Below are 21,520 nucleotides of genomic sequence, written 5' to 3'. Positions count from 1 at the left end.
CACCAATTACCTGTAAGTTAATTTCATAATAACATTCAGTTATTATGCAATATGAGAACAAATCAGAATGCAGTGGATCAAATACAAGACACAAGTCATAAACACATTGGACCATTCAAACTGATTATTGTGTTACCCTAAAATTTGGATTGTAGATAGTATTAATTCACTAGAAGTTTCATCCTTCACTCTTTAATCTTCATTTTTCTTAAGCCTTAGCTTCCTTTTATTTTTCTTCCTCTTCCCTTTATGTATTTTTGTCTGAGTTCACAGAGAAAATTGTACCAGTTTTACTATATATTCCTTGAATGTCTACACTCAGCCTTCAATCTAGTTATCATGTCTCCAGTTCTAATCCTACAGCAAGCTGTAGTATTTCAATGCTTTAGAGTACAGGACATGCAAAGGCTTACATCAACATTCATCACTCTTTCAAAAGCAGCCAGCTCCATGGAATCACATGGAAGATACATCTACAATACATCTAGCTCAGTCCTCCAGAAAAGGTTTCAGAAGTTGTAATCTCTATCTTGCTTTCATTCTCCAGGCTGTAATCTAACAGATAATTTGGGCCATGCTCTCTAGTCCAGTCTCACAAAAAATATTTCAATGAGAGCTTCATATAGAAGCTTCCTTGGATTCAAGGTTCCTACTCAAAAAGGCATCCCTTGCCCGTTTAATGGTGGTGGTATGCCCCATCCTAGTAAACTTCCTTCTTAGCTTTTTATAGGGCTGATATCATTTATGAGAACTCATGCTTGCTTACATCAGCAAGACAGAACAAACCACCAAAGCACTGAGGGCAAAAAAGAGAGACTCCCCGAGTAGCACTTTGCCCTCTGAGGTATGTTAGATGTCCTTAGAGGACATTCAAAGGTCAAAACTGTGTATGCTTCAGGCCTGGACATCATTCAAATACAAATTTAAGAACAGGTCTGTTTTACCTTTGCTAATTAAGCTAGAAAGTACATGAGAAAGACCCAAGGTTAAATTTCAGAACCCAAGACGGAAGTATTTTTTCCCTCTTTACTCAACAGCAATTAAAAGACTTTAATATTTCTGCTAGGTCTGTACACAGCTGAAAGTAGCTCTAAACTTCCCATGTATGTGTCAGAGCAATGAAACAACCAGATGTGAAACAATTATGTAAGTATACAAATATATAACAACTTGAATGACAATGAGGTAAAATCCCCCAAAGTTCTCATTTGCTATTTTCACTTCTTTTAGGAGATGGTAAAATATCAAAAAAACTAGATACTACAGTCAAAACACTTGGGCAACTTTTTCCTTGGCTGATATAATTTTGTCCCCAGACAATGGGCTCCAGAATGACCAACATTATTCTCTTGTACCCAAGAGAATATGAATTCCTTCTGAATCACTATGATTTCCTATCATTGCCTCTAAAAGTAGAATCAGGAAGAGTACTCCTGACCTAAACTGATTCCTAAAATGTTTCTTTAGGATATTTCAGATTGAAAACAAAATCAAACACATGGCATTTAAAATGCATAGATTTATCAATTTTTCAGATTTTTTTTCTTGCTTTTCTATGAGGGTTTAATGATAATTACAGGTCACACTTCGGATAAAGCCTTATTTCCAAAATAACTTCAACATGCAGGATTTCACAGTGTTAACCCTAACATAATTTAGCTTCAAGTATTCACACACAGTGAGAAGAATAGAAACTGTCACACACACAGAAATATTTGTGCTTTCAGTGAGCACAAAAGTTACAAGCCCTCAAATAGTAATGGGCAAAATTGCCCTCCCCATCTTATCACAGCACATAGAAATATTCTTGCAATTTAAAAAATACCGGTAATTTATAGTTCAGACCTCTCAATTAAATGAGACACACTTGTAGGATGGTGTCATAAGAGCACAGATGGGAAGGTGGCATGCTCCTGGACAGGATTTCTCCTTTTGCCCCCAGGTGCCTGGGACACAGTGCTCAGCAGCTCACACATGCAGAGCAGCTCTGTCCCTGCCAGGTCCCTGCCAGGACACAGCATTTACTGGGATGTGACAGCAGAACTGCAGAGAAGCAAAGACCACACGAGTGGACTGCATGCTCAATAAATGCATTTTGACAAACCTGCGAGGAGAAAACACAGAATTTTCCCTTCTAAAATAGAAATATAAAAAGACTAATCCCTTACATCTGAAATCTGCAGTCCAGGGTAGGCACACTACTACACCCATTCGCAAATCTCCTAACCACCTTTCTAAAAACAGTCATGAGCACATTTTGTACACAAAAATCAGTGTTGCAATTTTTGAGTGTCAATCCTCCACACGAGAACACTGCCAATTTGAAAAGGAAAATACGGGGGGGGAAATCTCCACTCCAACGTTAAGTACTAGCTCAGAACTGGAATCCCAGCTGCTGGTGGCACAGGATCGGGATGTGCTTTGCCATAGGAAAGGCTGAAACACCACCTAGTGCACACAACAGGCATTGCTGAAGTCCGGTTCAAATCGACTTCTCACTGCTGAAAAGAGCCCACTAAACATACCTGACATTTTCACATTACCCCTTACATCCATTTTTTCAAAGAATAATTTCTTTTTTTATATACAACAATGAAAATAAGTATTCCAAGTTTGGATTAGACAGATTTACCTTAAACCTTCCATCTGCTTTCCATTCTTAAAGGTTAGTTCTATGAAGTGAACTAGTAAGTTCTAACTTTGTTTTGATTTCTTCACTATTTTGGTAAGATTATTCATAATATGCTCCCAGTTCTAACCCTGCCCAGAAGCTTTCATCACATTTTATTAGCACTTATTTTTACATGGGCCCATAAAACAAATTCTACAAAACCTACAGTAATCAGCCATTTCACATCTACATATCAGAAATATATAATGCACAATAAAACCCACTTCTTTGCATTGTCCTAAAAAAGATATTAAAATTTTTTGTTCTTGGATAAAATTCTTGAAAACATATTTGATAGACCACTTCAACTTCAATAAATGGGAAATGTATTTATCAAGCAATTACATCCACAGATATTTCAAATGGAAAAAAAAACAATTTAGTAAAAGGATATAACATTCATTTTAGTATTTTCAGATAGATCATGTGAAAAGCTACCTTAAAAAACACCATTCACTGTTCCTGTAAGTACAGTTATAGATGGTCTAACACTAAATCCTGAAAACAAAATGGAAACCTTACTTAAGATTAGATTAAAAGGCTCATTTGATTACACATAAGCTTGAGTTTGATAGCTTTGACACTACAGCCTAAGAAATAATTACACTAAATCCTCATCAGCCTTTAGGACATTAGAATTACAGGTGTGCTGAGGTGAAAAATTGTGCTGGAAGGCTTCCACAGTATTTCACTAAATCTATTAGAGTTCACCTGCTTAGCAGAAGCATCTAATATATATATATATAGGTATTATATTAACTGCTGTGCTTGCTGCTAGTAGTCTTAAGCAAATTTCATATGTTTTTGTTGGTTTTTTGGCTCTCATATTTCATGTAGGATACAATTCTTTAAAAATTATACAAGATTACAAGACAACAGCTCTGAAAGGAAGGGAGACAAAAGGAAGAGTAGAAAAACTCTGATTGGGTCATTAAGGTAACTAATCATGATTAAAAATACATTACTGCCAGTCTTTTTTTTTTTTCCCCCCAGTTTGTCACCAGTACAAAACTTCATTACATCATGGAGCAGTGCAATGTTTGAAGCCACCCTGGACTAAGGAAGTTTCATCAGGGACACAGTACATCTCTCCATTAGTCACTATGTTGATGACAGGTTCCCAGAATCATTAGGGTTGGAAGGGACCTCTGAAGATGATCCAGTCCCACCTCTCTGCCAAGGCAGGGTCACCTGGAGCAGGTGACACAGGAACGTGTCCAGGTGCGTTTGGAATGTGTCCAGAGAGGGAGCGACATCCCCGGGCAGCCTGTTCAGTGCTTTGACACCCTCAAAGTTAATAAGTTGTTTCTCATGTTGAGGTGGAACTTCTTGTATTTTAAATTGTGGCTGTTGCTCCTTATCCTGTCACTGGGCACCACCCAAAAGACTCCACATGCCAATGTGGAATAGACCCTGCCAAACCAGCACTGGAACTGAGTAACGTGAGTCACCTTCCTCTGTGCAGTGACGGAAACCACAACTTACTGTAGCAAATCTGTGCATCTTCAGAGAATATAGACCCAGTATCAGAACAGTATCTTCCTTACCTCTAGTCCCTGTTTCTGCTAATCTTTCCTCATTTTGCCTATTTGAAATGTAACATTTTTTCCAAGGAACTGTAAGTTTAATAAGTGAGTGTTCTGGGTTTGGGACTTTGAATATCATCTCCCCAGAAAATGAGATGGAACTGCTTCTCTGGTTATTGAGTTCTATTCAGAATGCATTAATATCTCTCAAAATTTTCCAGCAAAATAACATTAGTTGTCCCTGTCAGAAGTAAGACTTTAAAGTACCCTACTTATTACTTAGAATTCAATCTTCCTCAAATCAGACTGTAAGACTTCTAAAGTTAGCTAAAACATAAAATTTTATCTGCTTGGTTCTATACACTACCAAAACATGTCTCATGCTTGCACTTAAAAAAACAGTAATTCCCTTTTGCTCTTCCCATCTGAAGTCTATGTTCTCTCTTACAGCCAAGAGTACAAATTTCCTCTACTGATGAGGGAAAAATTGTGCTGTTTTCTATAAGGTGTTTCCTTTTAAAATTTCTGGGTTGACATTCCTTTTTAATGAAAGTGTCTGTGACTGTGAAAGACTTAAATATAGCATATTTATATCCATAGCCAACATTAATATTTTTGGAAAACAAAGAGGTTTTTGCAATGTCTGTATGATTTCTCTGTAGAGACATAATTCTAGAGGTTTGTGTCCAGAATACAAATTCATCCTTCGCAGCTGCTAAGATCTATTTTAAAGACACAAAATCATTATTTTGGAGTGAATGGAATAAATCTTTATGCTCGTACATTGCAAGCAGCAGAGTCTGGTTATAACTTTAATGAAACAGAAAGTTTTCCATTTCATTTTACTTCCATTTCATTTTCAATTACTCATTTTACATTTGCACTGACTGTACAGACAAGTCCCCTTTTCATTTCCTTCTGTTACATTAACACATTTAGTCAGTGAAGTACATTACATGAGCAAAGTTAATTTCTGAATTTGTGATTTTATGAAAGTTGATAAAGATTACCTGTTTTTTCAGTATTTTGCTATGCCACTAGTCTGTGCTATGGCACTGACTTTCACTTTTATGTTACAATCAGTTTGACTGAATGCCAAAACTGCTATAATGTTTATTTTTCTTGTATCTGTAATGACAAACAGATACCTATCCCCCAAAATTGTATTCAATATCACAAGAATTCCAGTACCAGCTAATAAAAGTGAGAAAATTTATAATACTGGTATGAGACAAACAGATCTTTATATATATTTTAAGGGATATGTGTATTTGCACTACAAAAATTCTTTGTACTGGGGGAGCGATTAAGTTTGCTCTTGACTTTGTAGTGAATGGATACATCATGTATGAAGTTATAATGGCCATAAACAACCAAGTCAGAGTAAAATAAGCATATCACTTCTGTGCATGCATCTGATACATTATGTATTTATATGACACTATCTTACACGGTGAAAATTATGTGATTACAATTTTTAAAAGGTACACTTGTTTGTATTAACGGTGATGTTATTCTAATGGACAGTGTATCTCTTTTGTATCACTCTTTTACTATCCTTAAGACATATACTAGTAATTTCGTTCATACATTTTTTTTCAACCCCTCCCAATGCACAGTAGAACCAGAAACTGATAGCTAGAACACTAATCTAGCTGGGTTAATATAAGCCAAAGCACATCCTTCCTAAAATGTATTGTATAAAAAGAAGTAAATGTATAAAATATCTGATATTCTTCAAGATTTGTAAAGGCAATAATTTGGTTTTTTTCATAATGGCACAGGCACAACCCAAAACTGTCCAGTCCATGCCAGTGAAGGCAGTGCATAATTCCTACACAGTGCCATAGTGATCATACTTAGCTCCTTCTTGAGCTTTCGTCATTCATGAAGAACTAGAATGGCACTCAGGCTTCCAGAGAGAAAATGGCTTTGTGACATTGGGTGTGCTTTGGACATAGTACAGACTGGTCAGTATGATGTCTCAACAAATACAGCTGCACTGCTTCCAAAATGAAATACATAAACCTACACACTACTCCAGGGGGCCATGAGGGTTTATTAAATAAGTGCACTGGGTTTGGCATGAAATAAACCTGCTCTAAGTGAACAGAGTTTACAACATGCTTCACAAAAGATGTTTCTAACCTTGGAAATTTGAATAATTACTTAGTATACTGAGAATGTACAGTTGACCAAGCTACATATTTACCAAATTTGCAGACTTGTAACAGTCTCAGAAAAGCAAAATAACTGAGCATGCAGTTCCTGCACTTTTCTTAGGAAACTTAAGCTCATTAAGTACACTGGATAGGGAGAAACCTCATGGATTGCTTCCAGTTGCCTGCTGTTTCAAAGAATTTTTTATTTTTTTTTTCATAATATAAAAAACTTTCTTAAAATTAACTACAAATAATGAGCCCAAAATCTGTCAAAATGCTTTTCCAAGTCCTACAGCTACAATGGAAAGAATGCCTTTTCATTTCCAGTGCTCACATATTCCAAACTAGTTTATTGCTATTTATTCTTGTACCAGTATTGTCATTAAGCGTAAATAGCTCCTCTCTCTCTCCTCAGTGTTTGTGCCTGATGTTTTTGTAGTGACCAATCATATACCATCTCTGCTTTCATTTTGCAAGACCAAATAGATTTTGCTCTTTGAGATTATGCCTATACTAGGAAGACATAACCCTGTCACAGGACCAGGTGCTGGCCCAGCATTGCCTGCTAATTTTTATCTTCCTGGCACAGTCAGGCCTTTGCTAACCAGCATCTCCCAGACAATGCCAGCACAGAGTGAACAGCATGGAGCAAAAACTGCTCCTAATAAGCAGCTTGGATTCAGTTACCCTGCGATGGAAAGCAGAATTCAGGATTGTTGATCAAGACTGAGCCACACAGGAGTCCCTGGCCTGTAGTTCAGAGAAGAAAGCCTTATTAGTTCTTAAATTCCTGATTTTACACTTAGTGGTTATTTTATCACACTCATTTTCACTACAGGAGTTCAGAAGGTCACCTGGTTCTCTATTGTGCAGTATCCCATTGCTCCCCTGTGCTGATAAGTACCCAACTTTGTGTAACCAATGTATTTAATTACAGCTTTCCTGTTCTCTATGCCAAGGTCACTAGTGAAAATATTAAAGGTCTTCCCCAGTACAAAGGCTAGAGGAACTCATCTAGGAAGTTGATTAGAGTTTTCCCCTTATTTGTTTATTCAATTAATCTTCATTGTTTCAGTTTAACCAGTAATTTTTGTTGGTCTACTATAATTTAAGCTTCTGCAAAGAAATTAGGGGTTTTTTTTACACTAACCCTTAGCCATCCCTGCACAACAAAAAACAAGTTACTTGACAGTAACTCCTCAGTCTAATTGTTTTTGCCTATTTGTTCCCTTAATTCCTAAAAAAATAATTCTCTCTATAAAGACTGTTGTTAGAGCAACTTTGTTCATGGATTAGAAATTTGTGACAGAGAAAAGACAAATTTTTGTTAAAAAGTACAAATAGGCAGTTATGGTTGCAATAAGGGCAGTACAAACAGGCATTAGAATTACTAATTTTCAAAATTTTTCTATCCAATTTGATGACATTAACAGCTTTTACACAAATATTGAATGTCTGAAAATATTAGGGGTTTTAATAAAATATTATTACAATATGTTCTTAAATATTATAATATGAATTAATTATTATGAGCTATTAATATACTAAATATTTGTTTTCCACCAAATTTAGGACATGGTAGAAACAATCCAAATGACACTTCCAAGTTGTTTTATTTTACCAAGACTTTTACTCTCAAAGGCAATGTCAAATAATATTCAAGCATCATAAAGTGATTTCATTTTGAGACTTTTGTTTCCTAAAAGTCTCAATTAGATGTCATTTATGCCCCTTTGTGTTAAAAAATCTGTACTGATGTCACAGCTTCATTAAGGGACCAGCAAATAAAAATAACAAATTATCTACAGCCCAGAGGTGCTGAGCATGATCATTAATTAACACTTGTAAACTATCTGAAGATGAATGGCACTAAGTGTTCACAAGTTATTTATAAATATAAGACACAATATCAACATCAGCAAGGGGCCAAAAGGGAGGAAATGTGATAGGACCACAATAAGCCTGGGGTCTGTTTACAGATGGCACTAAATTGAAATCAACAGAATTATACCATTTACATCATCTGTGTCATCATTCATTACTGAAATTGTCTGAGAAAAATGAAAGATCCAACTCTAATGAAATGTAACATCATGGTAATAGAAAAATTGAGATGCTTATCGTGTAGTTACTGCTGTATTGAATCCCACATAAACATTCTTCAACTTTACATGAACTTGCTGCCTGGGCTCTAGCAATGTAGTCACAGCAGCGGGGCTCTCAGACAAAATGTAAAATATATAGAATAATAGAATTTTGTTGAGTTGGAAGGGCTCCATAAGGAGCATGGACTCCAACCCCCTGCTCCTCAAAGGACTGCCTAAAACTGAACCGTATCACTATGAGCATTATCCAGATGCTCCTGGAACAGGCTTGGTGCCTTGTCCAGTTCTCTGGGGAGACTGTTCACCACCAACCACCCCCCTGGGTGAAGAACCTTCTCCTAATCTGAAATCTGGTCCAATCAGAAGCTCCCCAGCCCACCTCCCTATGCCTGTGAGGAAGCCAGAGACTGCAATGAGGTCACTGCCTTCTCCAACCAGGACAAGCCAAGCGACCTCAGCCACTACTCCTAAGTCTTGCCCTTGAGAACTTTCACCACTTTAATCTCCTTCCGCTGGACTCACTGTACAAAGTCTGATGTCCTTTGTACAGTGTGGTACCCCAAACCAGCTCATGGTGTGGTGGGACAACTGCCTCCCTCCAGCATTCTCGATGCTGTGCTATCCAGCCTGGAAACCTACATTGAGCTGCATACTCCAACAGCTGCACATCTGCCTGCAATAGATGCAGCCATAGTTAAGCCTGACAGAATAGTAAGAAAAAACAACATTAAAAAAAAAAATTATATGTATGTCAGTATGTTTGTTTCGTGAATTTCAAAATAGAATAGACTAAGGGTCAAAAAGCCACAGACTTAGTGACACCTTACACAGGTATATACACCTATCAATATGCTGGAGAGATCAATTATATTTAACAAAAGGAAAAAAGGAACAATGAAATAAAGCTCTTTTTTATCTTTTTTTTAATCCATTGTCAAATAGTCCCCTTTGTTAGGAAGAAAATATGGTTAACTGCCTATACTTCTACTTTATATATATTGGCATGTTTATGTACTTCCATAATTATTTCTTACTTTAAAATAACTACAAATTCCACATTTGCAAGTCCTTCTGATACTTCAGCAGTGGTAGCTAGATGAATGTTTCCCCTTCTCTGCTAGTATAAATTAGCAGGCTTTAAAAGTGTTATTAGGGAGAATTATCACCTTCCCTAAACTTAGTTCTACTTCAAATTCACTCAGATAATTGTATCTACATTTTAATGACCACTTCCTACTTTATAGTCCTTTTGTATCATTCCCTCTTGTAGGAAAAGTTGAATATATCATGATAGAACTCTTCACATACCGTATTCTGTATATGTGAACTGAAAGTCCAAAGCAGTCATACTTTAATAAAGTCCTTCATGTTCTTCCAAACTCTTAATATGAGAATCCAGATGAAGCAAGAACAGCAGACAAGTAATGGACAAAGTGTCTTGAAGAACATAAATAACTGAACTCTTCAAAAAAGAGACCACACTACAATTTCAATATGCAGCTAACAACTACATAGTAGACTTTTCAAAGAATATTGCCAAATTATAAAAAGAATTTTGTCCTGAAAAACTTTGCATCAGGATTTGAACCTCTCACAAGAATAAAAGGCTTTCTAGAAGTATATCCTGGAAACTGTGTCTGTGCCTTAGAGAAGACATAGAACTTGCCTAAAAAAGAGCATGTAGATTGCTGGAAATTCTTTCTGAATAGGCTGTGTAGTTTTACATTCCAACTCACAGCTGAAATCCTATCAATTTACTCTGTTAAACCACTGAATCTTACTATTGATACATCTCCATGTGGCCCCTGCTTCTCCCTTCATTTTTTCAATGCTCACTACAGACAACGTTGAAGGAAGCAAGTCAGCTCTGTGAAAACACACATGCAGCCTGTATAAATGGGCTAGACCAAATGTTTGAGACTTTAGAAATAAAAGTGGTTAAACAGGCACTTTTGTTGAGACTAAGTCCTGACGCAATGGTTTCTTTATGAATGAATTTGTAATCTCCTCAGAAGGTGATGTTATATGTGCTTCAATTTTCAGTTCTGGACCAGACCTAACCCACATTTAAGTCCATGGAAAGTGGAGATGGTGGTCTGCTTCACTCTTTTTCTTCCCTAGCTGCCAAGTGTAAGCTGTAACTGGTGGCATGTTCTCCTCAGAGTAAGGACCTTACAAAGCAGGCAGGCATTTGGTGAACTTGGGGCATGGACAAACCCTTACCTATGATGGTATCAGAATCCCACTCATAATACTAAATATATCTATAGCAATTTTTTAAGCTTTTGGTATAATGAAATTGTGAAAGACTAACATTCTGGGATCATAGCTATTTTATTTCAAAGTATTTTATAAGTAGCCAGTTAAGAAAAACAGATGAATAACTATAAAACAAAACAATCATATTAATCTATGACTCTGGAAACATAAATTACAACCAAAAAAATCCTTTGCAACATGGTCAACATTAATAAAGCACTTTCTCTTGAATAAAATATAGCTTTTTAGACATTTTCAATGAGTACTTGAGATTAGTGTCTGAATCTATAGGCTAAATTTTGAACTAATTTTTCACTTTTTACTGTACAACAATGTTAAGAACAATGTAAACAATTATGCTCCGCCCCAAGTTATTGAGGCCAGACTCACTACACGGAAAGTTTTCTTTGGCCACCCACAATGATGACAATAAAAAACAGAAGTCAAACGAAGATTAGATAAAACTAAAAAATAATTTGAAGCAAAGCAGGATGAATTTGCTTCACAGCTACAGAGCAAAACCAATTTATTAAAAAAATATACAATCATCATGGTGTTATAATCTAAAAATTAACACTAGGCAATTGCAGACATTGGGAGAAATAGGCATTTGAACCCTATGTTCAATGTAGAGGTTAAACTAATCTAACCTCTTAGAAAGATCCCATACTTTGCCTGCCTAATATGGTAAGAAATCCAAATCATTAACAGCAATAAATATCATCTTTCATAATCACATGACCAAGTATCTGAGAGCAAGAACACCTTAATTAAACAGGTCATGACTCTGAAGTTATGTAGCAATTACACTGAAACTGAAAGATGAACAGGTTAAACGAACACTAGTGATTAACACTGACCAACCTTAAACATTTAAAAATGAATGGGAGGTACACATACACATAGTAAAAAAAAAAAAACCTCAGATTCCCACTTAAATTAATAAAGATACATCTGGATTCTATCAATATTAAAACATTGTAGGGATTTATTTTGTGAAAGCATATTATCCCTTATATCAAACAGAAATCCTTTTAATATGTATTTGGTTTACAAACCATTGGTATATTATTTCTTGCTGATCTAAAAAGCTAAAAAGGGCTTGTGAACTACATGAAACTAATTTTCAAAAAGCCACAAACAGTAACACACATAAATTGACCAAAATTGAATTAGCTACCTGAAATCCAGTCTTTTCCGTAGATCTTCTTGATGCTGAATGAAAGCATCATTATAATAACTGAAACCATGGAAATTTTAATTTTTGAATACCCTGTTTATAGTTCATAGGTGACATCTTGTTTAAACACAGGATTTTTCACATTTATTTAAATTTTTCTTTGAATGCACTGAAGTTCAACATCTGCTAAAACTGTCTACATAAGTGCACTCATACTAAGCTAACTATCTTGCCTGCGCATACAACATTTCATGTATCAACAGATTCTGGCCATGCAAATTCCTTTTTTCGCCACAGCAGATCTAAAGAGCAGACTGATAGAAACCCAGATGCAAGGCCTTTTTTTCTTTAGTTCCTCAACCTACCACTGAACTGTTCCTTGAAGACACTAGCTAAATAAAGTTCTAAGTAAACAGCTGAGGGGAGAAAAAAACACCTTGGGAGGTTTGCTGCTTTACTCTATTACTAGCAATGTCTTCATTATTTATATATATAGGCACTGGTTTCCAGCCACAGAAGCTGAACCTAGATAATTAAACATTTATACCATCCCCTGCTGTGCCATAATGTCTAACTGTGTCCAAAGAGTCCTAGGTGTGCTGTTACACACCTGGGACTCAAATAAGGAATTTGCTGAGCTACCTTTGATAAAGGTCTACACCTGGAACTTAATAGCACATGGTAATGTTTCTGAATATTGCAACAGGTGGCAAATAAAACTTACTGCTCAAGAACTGTTTCATCTTCTGGTTCCAGAATTGTTATTTGTAATTGCTCTTGCTCTATTAATTTGAACAAAAGTGAAAATTTATTTATGTGTTATAGTTTTTATTGTTATAGCAATGTTTCCATACATGTTTTAGGACAGGTTATTTTAGGATAGATTGAAGAATAATTTCAATGGAAAATTAATTTATTTTGAATAATCTGCAGTTAAAAGATAAATTTCTAGTGCTATCAGGATGGGAAAAATAGCTAGAAAAACAAAAACTGACAAAAACAACAACAAAAAAATTACCTCTAGTGCTTTTCAGAAATTCAGTACCAATTAAAACCAAAACAGCTACTTCTAATTTCTGTAGTGTAAAATTACATCACCATAGTGTATATGTAAAGGACAAGGTTTATAGGAAGAACTAGTGTCTTTTATACTGACTGTTGTGGGTGAAAAATTTTATAGAAGCTTTTGGGCATATAAACCCTTGCTTATCTAATACAGAAGTACAAATATGAGTGTAAAAAGAACTTCAGACTCACTTTCATAATCAGTTTTCTGTACGTTCTAAAGCAAGAAACATATTTGAGTGTGTTCTTTAAGCACAGAGAATAGATAAAAAAGAAAAGTCGCCTTACATGGATCTAAAACCCCATGTAGCCATTGGATTGACATAGCTAAGATCAGTTTGAAGCTACATCATGTGAAGAAGTTGTTTTATTTTTATTTTCCAATTAAATTTCAAGCAGAAGCTGGAAAATGAGATTGGCAGTTCCTAGGACAACATTCCCCTTTTCTTGAACACTGTGGGGGGTAAGCCCACGATCTGTGCATGAGAAAATAGGCCAATGGGCATTGCAGTGAAGATAAAAGGGGAAAAAAAAAAGAAAAAATTAATTAATTAAAAAAAAAAGTTCCCCAACATCTCCACCAACTCAAAGAAGTTAACATTAAGTTGGACTGTGGACTACAATGTAGTGTGATCTCCCTGCTCATTGACTGTGATGGCCAACCAACAGTGTATTTTGGTATGACAGTAAGGCCCTAAAAGTTAACAACACATGAGATCTAATTTAGAGAAAGCATTTGTATGCCAATTTAAACATTAGTAGGAGGTATTTACTATGCATAGTCATCACTAGGATTTAAGTCTGCTACTTGCAGATTTAAGTACACTGACTACATTCTATCATGTCACATCATGACAGCCTTGAAAACATTGAAAATAAAGCTGGATAAACATATTTTGAGTAGAGGACATGACTTGATTGCAGGATAATTTTGACAGGCAAAAGGAGCAACCTAGCATTAAAATATGTTTGGCAATCCAATTTCAGCCAAGAAGTTTGTTCACCTTCTGCTACTGGTGGGACTTTCTGTTAGTGATCAAGGAAACAAGAATGCAGTCTGAATGCAGTAAGATAAAGGAAAGCAGCTTAGACAAATGGATATGTGAGAAACAGGATCAGAGAACAGGCTTGGAGAAGTGGCCCTAGTGGATTCAGGCAGATCTAAGTTGCCCACTCTCTGAATGACTTTTAGAGATCCCAATCTGAAAGACAATACCCAAGCGCTGAGGAAAATCATTAAGCTTCCGACAGCAAAGAGGTATCTCAGAAAACGATCCTATACAATAGATGGTACAGGAGACTTTTGTCAGAGGTCTTCTAAGTGTAGGAAATATTCTATAGTTTTTGTGAGTCTCTTTCTAAAAAAGGGATATTTTCCAAATATCAGTGATCTGGGAATTAACATATTTCTTTGTTAAAAACACACACACACAGAGCATAAACAGGACATGAAAATCTTGACGAGACTCTGTGTTTCTTCCTAAGACACAAACTCAGCTTGAGTCAAGTGCCAAGAACAGGGTAAGAATTTCCCAAAACAGATATTTTCCAATAACAAGAAGGCAGAGGTAGAAGAAGCAACCTGTGGCTACTACAAATATTTCTCACATTTTTTCAGTTCCAGATGAAAAATTGTCAGGTGCTGTGGAGATACAGACCTACAACACCAACAGTTTAGAAATAATACGGAACTCGATAGGGCCGAGGACCTCTTCTGAATGGCAAAAGTAAAATGATAAAAACTTGCTTTTTTAACAGTGAAATTTTCACAAAAAGTGACAGAAAGCATTATCATCAACACCCAGGTCTCTCCTGACTGAAATAATAATGTTGATTACTTTGGAACATGGTGAAGAAAAACAGGGGAATAGGAAGTTTTAACTGCAGTAAGATAAAGGGATGGAGAAAAATGCCCTATAATTGCTTTTATCTTTTCTACTGTAATTTTATATAGAATTGTTTTAGAAAAAAAGTTCTTAGAACTGGTGGAGGTTTCAGAATAGATTTTTAAATATAAGCTATTTGTCTGTGTCTTAAGTATTTCAAGATTAATAACATTAGAAAGGTAGAAGACTTACTTCAAAGAAAGTGGCGAATATTTTATTTCCTTGCACAGGAAATAAAGACAGAACTAAAAGCAAGTTCCCTTGCATTCCTCCTCAGGTTTATCCCATATAAAATTATAAACAGTTTTGATGAAGGCTTTGATCTGTAGCAATGCTAAACAGATTCCCTAAAAACAAGTTTCTGAACCCACTGAAAGAGATGAATGAACCAAAAAAGTATCAGAAGCTCTGAGGGCCATGCCACTGCCGATTTCATGTCACTACAAAATTTGTCACTTGAAAACAACCACTTAACAAATATGAACTGATGTATCTAAACCTCAAATGTCCATAACAAAACACTCCACTGTAACTCTATCAGCTTTAAAAAGCCAGAAAATGACCAGCTAAGTGAAGGAACCACCTTTTCTCCTGTCAGCTCTTTTCAAAAACATGGTAGGTTGCTTACTTATTTGTTGTCTCCAAAGTATCAGTGGTAATTTTAAAGTCATGGTCTCAATGCAAAGGTACAAATCTATGATTTCATTTAAATTCAGGATAACATTCAGTAAAAAATTTTAAAATTCTACTACTTTTTCATTTCCTACTATTTAAAATGAAGATATATTTTTGCCCAAACTGTATTGCACTTCCTAGTTCCTCATCAGTTTAATCACATTTTCCATGATTTTCAGTGATATAGTCACAAAATTTCACTATTCTAGCTAATGGTGTTGCTCATTTCAATAAAGTTATTTGATTAGGAATAAATTGTCAAAATCTAAGTAAAAGGGAGATGATCCTGTGTATCTTTATTTTTTCAAATCAACTTCATTTTTATCAGCCTTAATTGACTCTGTTTTCTCAAAGAAATCTCTACCTCATAGTCACATTTTGACTGAAAATTAGTGACAGATATGCAGGAAATCTTTTAAATTGTACCTTTGTTTCTTAATGAAAAAACATCCAGAAGTTGGAAAAAATTCACACTATTTTTCAGTTTTAAAACATCAACTGTTTCCTTCTCAGATATGATCTAATTCTTTTAATCCCAACTTAAATTATTCCTTTCTGGCACAGTGGGGTCTCCATTTTGTAAAAGTACTTTATATACCTGACTAATGAAGGACTGAGACACTCATGAGTCGTTCCCACGTTCAGTGTGGGAAGAGGCACAGTGACCTTTAAACTCTGAAGTGGTATTGATATCATAGAACCCTAGAATGGTTTGGGATGGAATGGACCTTTAAAACTCATCTAATCCAACACCCCTGCCATGGGCAGGAACATCTTCAACTCAATTGGGTTGCTCAGAACACCACTCCATCACCTCTCTCACCAACCTGTCCCAGCATTTTGCCTCCCACATGGTAAAAACCTTCTCTCATATCTACAATAAACCAACCTTCCCTTCAGTTGAAAACCATATTCCCCTCTTCCTATTGCAGCAGACCCTGCTAAAAATGTTTTCCCTTATCTTCCTTGGACCCCTTTAGGTGCTGGAAGGCTGCTCTAAATTCTTCCCAGAGTCTTCTCTTGGGATTACTCAGCCTGGAGAATTGTCTCAGCCTTTCCTCATAGGAGAGGTGCTCTGATTCCTCTGATCATCTTGGTGGCCTCCTCTGGACTCACTCCAAGGTCTGTGTCCTTCCAGTGCTGAGGACCCCAGTGCTGGATGCAGCACTGCAGGTGGGGTCACACAAGTGGAACAGAAGGAGGTGTAGTGTAAGTTCCTTTTGTGCATGTTTAATGGTACAACACTAAAACAGTCAGGATCCACCACCATTAATAGCACCAGAAACTGCTGCATGGTTGCCCCAGTTATTCAACTCCATGTGCAGTCCCAGCTTTTCCCTGCAATCTTAATCTTTATCAAAAAATGTAACAAGATTTCTACAGAGGACACACTGAAATATGTTTCTAACTCATTACAGACTTGATGCTTTGAATACATCTCATTTTCCAAAGCCATGTTTTTTTAGTTGGGTCAACAAACCATCAACAGTCACAAAGTATCTATAGCTTTGTCAAGGAACATTTTCTATTAAACATGCCATTCTATGGTTACAAAATACAGAATAGGCCTCCTAAGAAATACTGTAATTCAGACCTTCTACACTAACACTGGAAAATGAAGGATAAAAAAATAATAAGGCTTCACTAGGTGTGTCAATCTACTGGTAAATGCTGTAGCATAAAAAAAAAAAATACTGTTTATATTGAAAGTACCTATTTTGACAGTATCTGCATTCAATACACCACGGCTTTTAACCTTACAGTTAGTACTAAAATATAAAGAAAAATAGCACTGCTGTTCTTTCTTCACAATGTCTATAGTTGAGAAAAAGTTGACTAGAATATATTCATTGTTTTCCCTGCCTTCATAATTTCTAAAACATCTATTTCAAAATCAGCAGAAACTAACATTACATACAGCAACTTGAGCCACTGTCCTTATTCATGGAAAAAATCTAACTAGTTGATTAGCTAGGGAAATTCCTGTCCCTTTCCTCCTTAACACATGTACATGGTAAAGCTAGATAATAACATAACCTTATTACTGTGACCTCTTTCACATGTTTGGGTTTTTTTTAATTTTATGTGACTATAGTATTTGACATGACTCCAACATAGATGATATTGCAGACATCAGTTGTTGGAATGACTGTGGGAATAAATACTGTTAGCAGTATTTAGCATGCATCAATTACTTGGAAGATTTTACAGAAATGGCACATTCTTCAAGAAGAAAATTGTTTCCATTTTTCATCTGCTTTTTGTATTCAACAGCTACCTCTTTATTTTACAAACTGCTGTTACCTCACAGCTTTTGAACTTTCACAGCCTTTTAACTGTGAAAATCTCTGATGATGTAGGCCAAAAATAAGCTGTGTACCCTCTAACAGACTGGGGCACTGGTAGATGACCCAACTCAAATGTCACTTGCCCACTACCAAAGATATGTCCAAAATGGTAACAACAGCACGTGGCTTACAACTGCTGTGTGAACCATATGTGCAAGTCATATGTGAGCCTTGACTCTTGTTTCAGGGAGAAAAAATTACATTTTATTATAGAAAAAGCCATTCTCTGTATACATTAGCTAAAAGTATATGAACGTTAAAGAATTTCTTTACTCCATCTCACACAGGAAGGTATTTGCCAAGCATTACAGAGCAAATTGCTTTTGAATTTTAGTTCTTTAGAATACAGCAGAGATTTTGATGGAAGAACAATTTACACTAGCTCATGTAGTTTTCTCAATTCTGTTATTTAAAAAAAATTACACTAATTTGGTAAAATACTGGAATATACCCAGGCTTATTCCCAAATTCACATTTATACTACCATTTCAAACCTTGATAAAATAAAAGACTAAAATATTTACTGTATGTGCAATATTATCAAGACAAACAGCATGTCAGTGACATGCATAACATTTAACAATATTTTGACATTATACTGAATACAATATGTGAACTATATTTTAGGAAAGCCTACAAACCAGTTTAGAAAATAATTTATATTAGTGGATAACTCTATGACATTGCTGGCATATTCCCAAACGTTTCAGATAGACATATTTTCTCAGTATTTACTGGTATCTAATTGTATTGTCATTGACGATCACAACTGAACTACCATGCCAAAAAAAAAATTACAACCTAAAGTGTTGAGAGCATACATATCAGTGATACAGAGTGGAAAAATCATGATCACTTTATGCCACTTCTACACAAATACAAATGAGTTTTATCAAAGAAACACCTACGACACAGATGACATTTAACTTTTTAAAGCTGTGCACATATATTGCAAAAGCAAAGGAAAGGCAGAGGCATGCTCACAAAAGCTGCAGACAGAGAGGAATATCATGCATACTGGTCACAACAACTCACAGGTTATTAGTAAGCTATTTGAAAAACAGTTAAGCCTTTTATGCCAAGCATTGCTTTCATTTTAATAACAGTAATTCCCCTTGCCTTCAGTAGGAATTACACCTGTGTAAATGAGAGCAAATGTAGGGCAGGAAATAAGTCTATGATAAAAGAATAGAACTTTAAACAGAAAAAAGGCTCTAACCACTTTGTCCTCCTGGAGTTCATATCCACGAAAGCAAGAAAGAAAGAACAAGGGGAAAAAAAAAACAAAAAAACACAAATAAGGAAAGAGTCACTTCCATTTTGAAAGCAAGTACTAGAATTTTTTAGTAAGATAAACAAATAAATATCAAAGGAAGTAATATATATCTTTCTTATTTTCCCTAGTGGTGAAGGAGATATACTGAAAAATAAGTAATTTTAATAGTTTTCATGATCCTTCCAAGAGTAAAATTGAGACTATCTTGAAATCAAATTTTACAAAAAATGTTCAAAGGGAATTATTTTCATAAAAATAATTTGGGAGTCAGCCTGAATTATCTTCACAAAAGAAAATGGGTCATCTACAAAAGAATGAAGCGTTTAGCTCATACTTTGGACCCCAGTACTGATTAGCATTCATCAATCCTTTGCACTTGAAAAGAGTTCAGTGAAATTTAGAATGTTTGTTTACTACAGACAAACAGAAGGTATTCAAATGGCAAAATTTCATGCTAGCCATTCAAGAAATCTTAAAAATCCTGGAGTTATAAAGCACAAGGAGACAGTTTGTCACAAGCATTTACTGCATGTCATGCCAGGTCTATAGCACACCTACTTTCTTTTTCATATCCATCAATATTAAATACAAACATTTCTATAGATTATTTCCCTTGAATAAATTGTCTTTTTAGCTGTCTAAAATTGTAAATGGAATAATACTTTAGAAAAAAAATATTCAAAATATTTTCAGTCAAAAATATTCTCTCTTTTAATGAATGAAGAATGATGATTTTTATCTGGTAATTTAATTTCACATGCCAATACAGAGACTAAATTTAGGCACTTGGTTAAGCATTGGCTGCCCTGGGAATACAACAGCTTACCAAAAAAGGGTGACAATTAATTTTACAGATTTGCTGTTCTGATACCTGTATGACATAACATTATAACAAGTAACTCTTATAGAAGGCTTAGGTTTCCTCCAATCCTAAAGTTACAAATAGGAGGGAATACAACAGAGGCCAAACAAGACATTCAGGCAATAAAACACACAATATACAAGGAGAAGCTGAGGGAGATAGGCTTGTTTAGCCTAAAGAGGGCTTGGATAGGGAAGGATGTGGGAAGATGGGAACTACTTGCATCCTTCAGCTATTTGAGGTTTAGCTATAGGAAACACAAAGACAGAATTCTCTTGAAGACGCACAGGTAATAAAATGCAACAATTAAGGGACTGTTTTGCATGTAAGGAAAAAAGAAAATCACAAGAGCTGTTAATCATTGAAAGAGGTTGTCCAGTGCAGTTAGGGATTCTCTCTCCTAGGAGGTTTTTACAATTCAGTTGAACAAGGTCCTAAAAACCTCATCTGACTTTGAAGTTAATCCTGCATGGAGATCGGTCTGGGAAAACCTCCATGGGTCCATCTGACCCAATTTATTCTATGATTCTATGTTCAGTGGCAAAAGATTAAAGTATTTTAAAGATACTATGGGTTTTAGTGGTATTCTTGGCTTTACAAATAGTAAATAGCATGGAAAGCTATCTAAATCACTGGACATCCAAGCATTGTCACTCTGTGTGCAGAGACATATTTTTCTGCTCAATACCAAGTGGTCTCATATTTTCTTAGCATGGTTTCCTGTTCCACTGCAATAAGAAAGTAGTGTTCAGAGAAATTTCATACAGAAACATCTAGAGCCTTGATTTCTCATCCTTACCTCTGAAGAAATACACTCTACTATCCAAGAGCATTGTAATCCATAAGCATAATTCAAAATCCTGTCATTCATACTTTGATCATAACAATAACCAAGACTTGATTCACACAATCAACCTATTTTGAATAATGTCCAGGATGAAGAATCTCTTTCCAGAAACAAGCTACAAAATATAAGATATGTGAAGGTCAAGACAGGCCGTCACACTTTACCAAACACCTGAGACTGCTTCCAGCCTCTCAGCTTCCTGTACACACATTGACAAATATTCTTGAGTTCATAGCAATACACTGCAAGCAATGACATGACTGAGGATATGAAAGACAGCCTAGTCAGGCTTTTCAATAGCAAGGACATTAGAGAAATCATTCAATTCAGTTTTCAAAGAACAGTGGTATTTGTCCTGATCAACATAAAAATGCAGGTATATTTTAACAGTTGTGTAAGGAGAAAGGCCTTATCTCCATAAATATTCAGATACATAGAAATGTTAGCAAAATTAGTGGAATTCCATCCTACGCTCAAAATAAAATTAGAATGAGTCAGTATTTATTCCTTATCCTTTTTTAAAAAGGTCAGTCTAGAAATCTGGCTCTGACTGCATGAGCCAAAGCTACTCTTCAAGACTGCATTTTTCTCACTTCAATTGCATAAAATTATAAGTCTGGGTAAAATTGTGAGTTCCTCATTGTATCAGGATCATAAC

The 21,520-nt window shown here is 35.6% G+C and overlaps 1 protein-coding gene across 22 annotated transcripts in view; it reads right to left on the bottom strand.

Annotated features, from left to right (window-relative positions):
• RIMS2 (regulating synaptic membrane exocytosis 2) overlaps window positions 1-21,520 on the bottom strand; it is a 447,907-nt gene that overhangs the window by 335,027 nt on the left and 91,360 nt on the right. For 11 of the 22 annotated variants that reach the window (XM_058833029.1, XM_058833039.1, XM_058833034.1 and 8 more), the window contains one exon: window positions 19,097-19,108. The exons of the other annotated variants lie outside the window; for them this stretch is intronic. In XM_058833029.1, the coding sequence (XP_058689012.1) occupies window positions 19,097-19,108 (12 nt within the window). The remainder of the gene's footprint in view (window positions 1-19,096; window positions 19,109-21,520) is intronic. 22 annotated transcript variants of the gene reach the window in all.

This window comes from Poecile atricapillus, chromosome 2 (assembly GCF_030490865.1).
Source record: "Poecile atricapillus isolate bPoeAtr1 chromosome 2, bPoeAtr1.hap1, whole genome shotgun sequence".
Taxonomy (NCBI): Eukaryota; Metazoa; Chordata; class Aves; order Passeriformes; family Paridae; genus Poecile; species Poecile atricapillus.
Note: the sequence above shows the minus strand (reverse complement) of the source record. Positions and strands in the feature narration are given on the sequence as shown.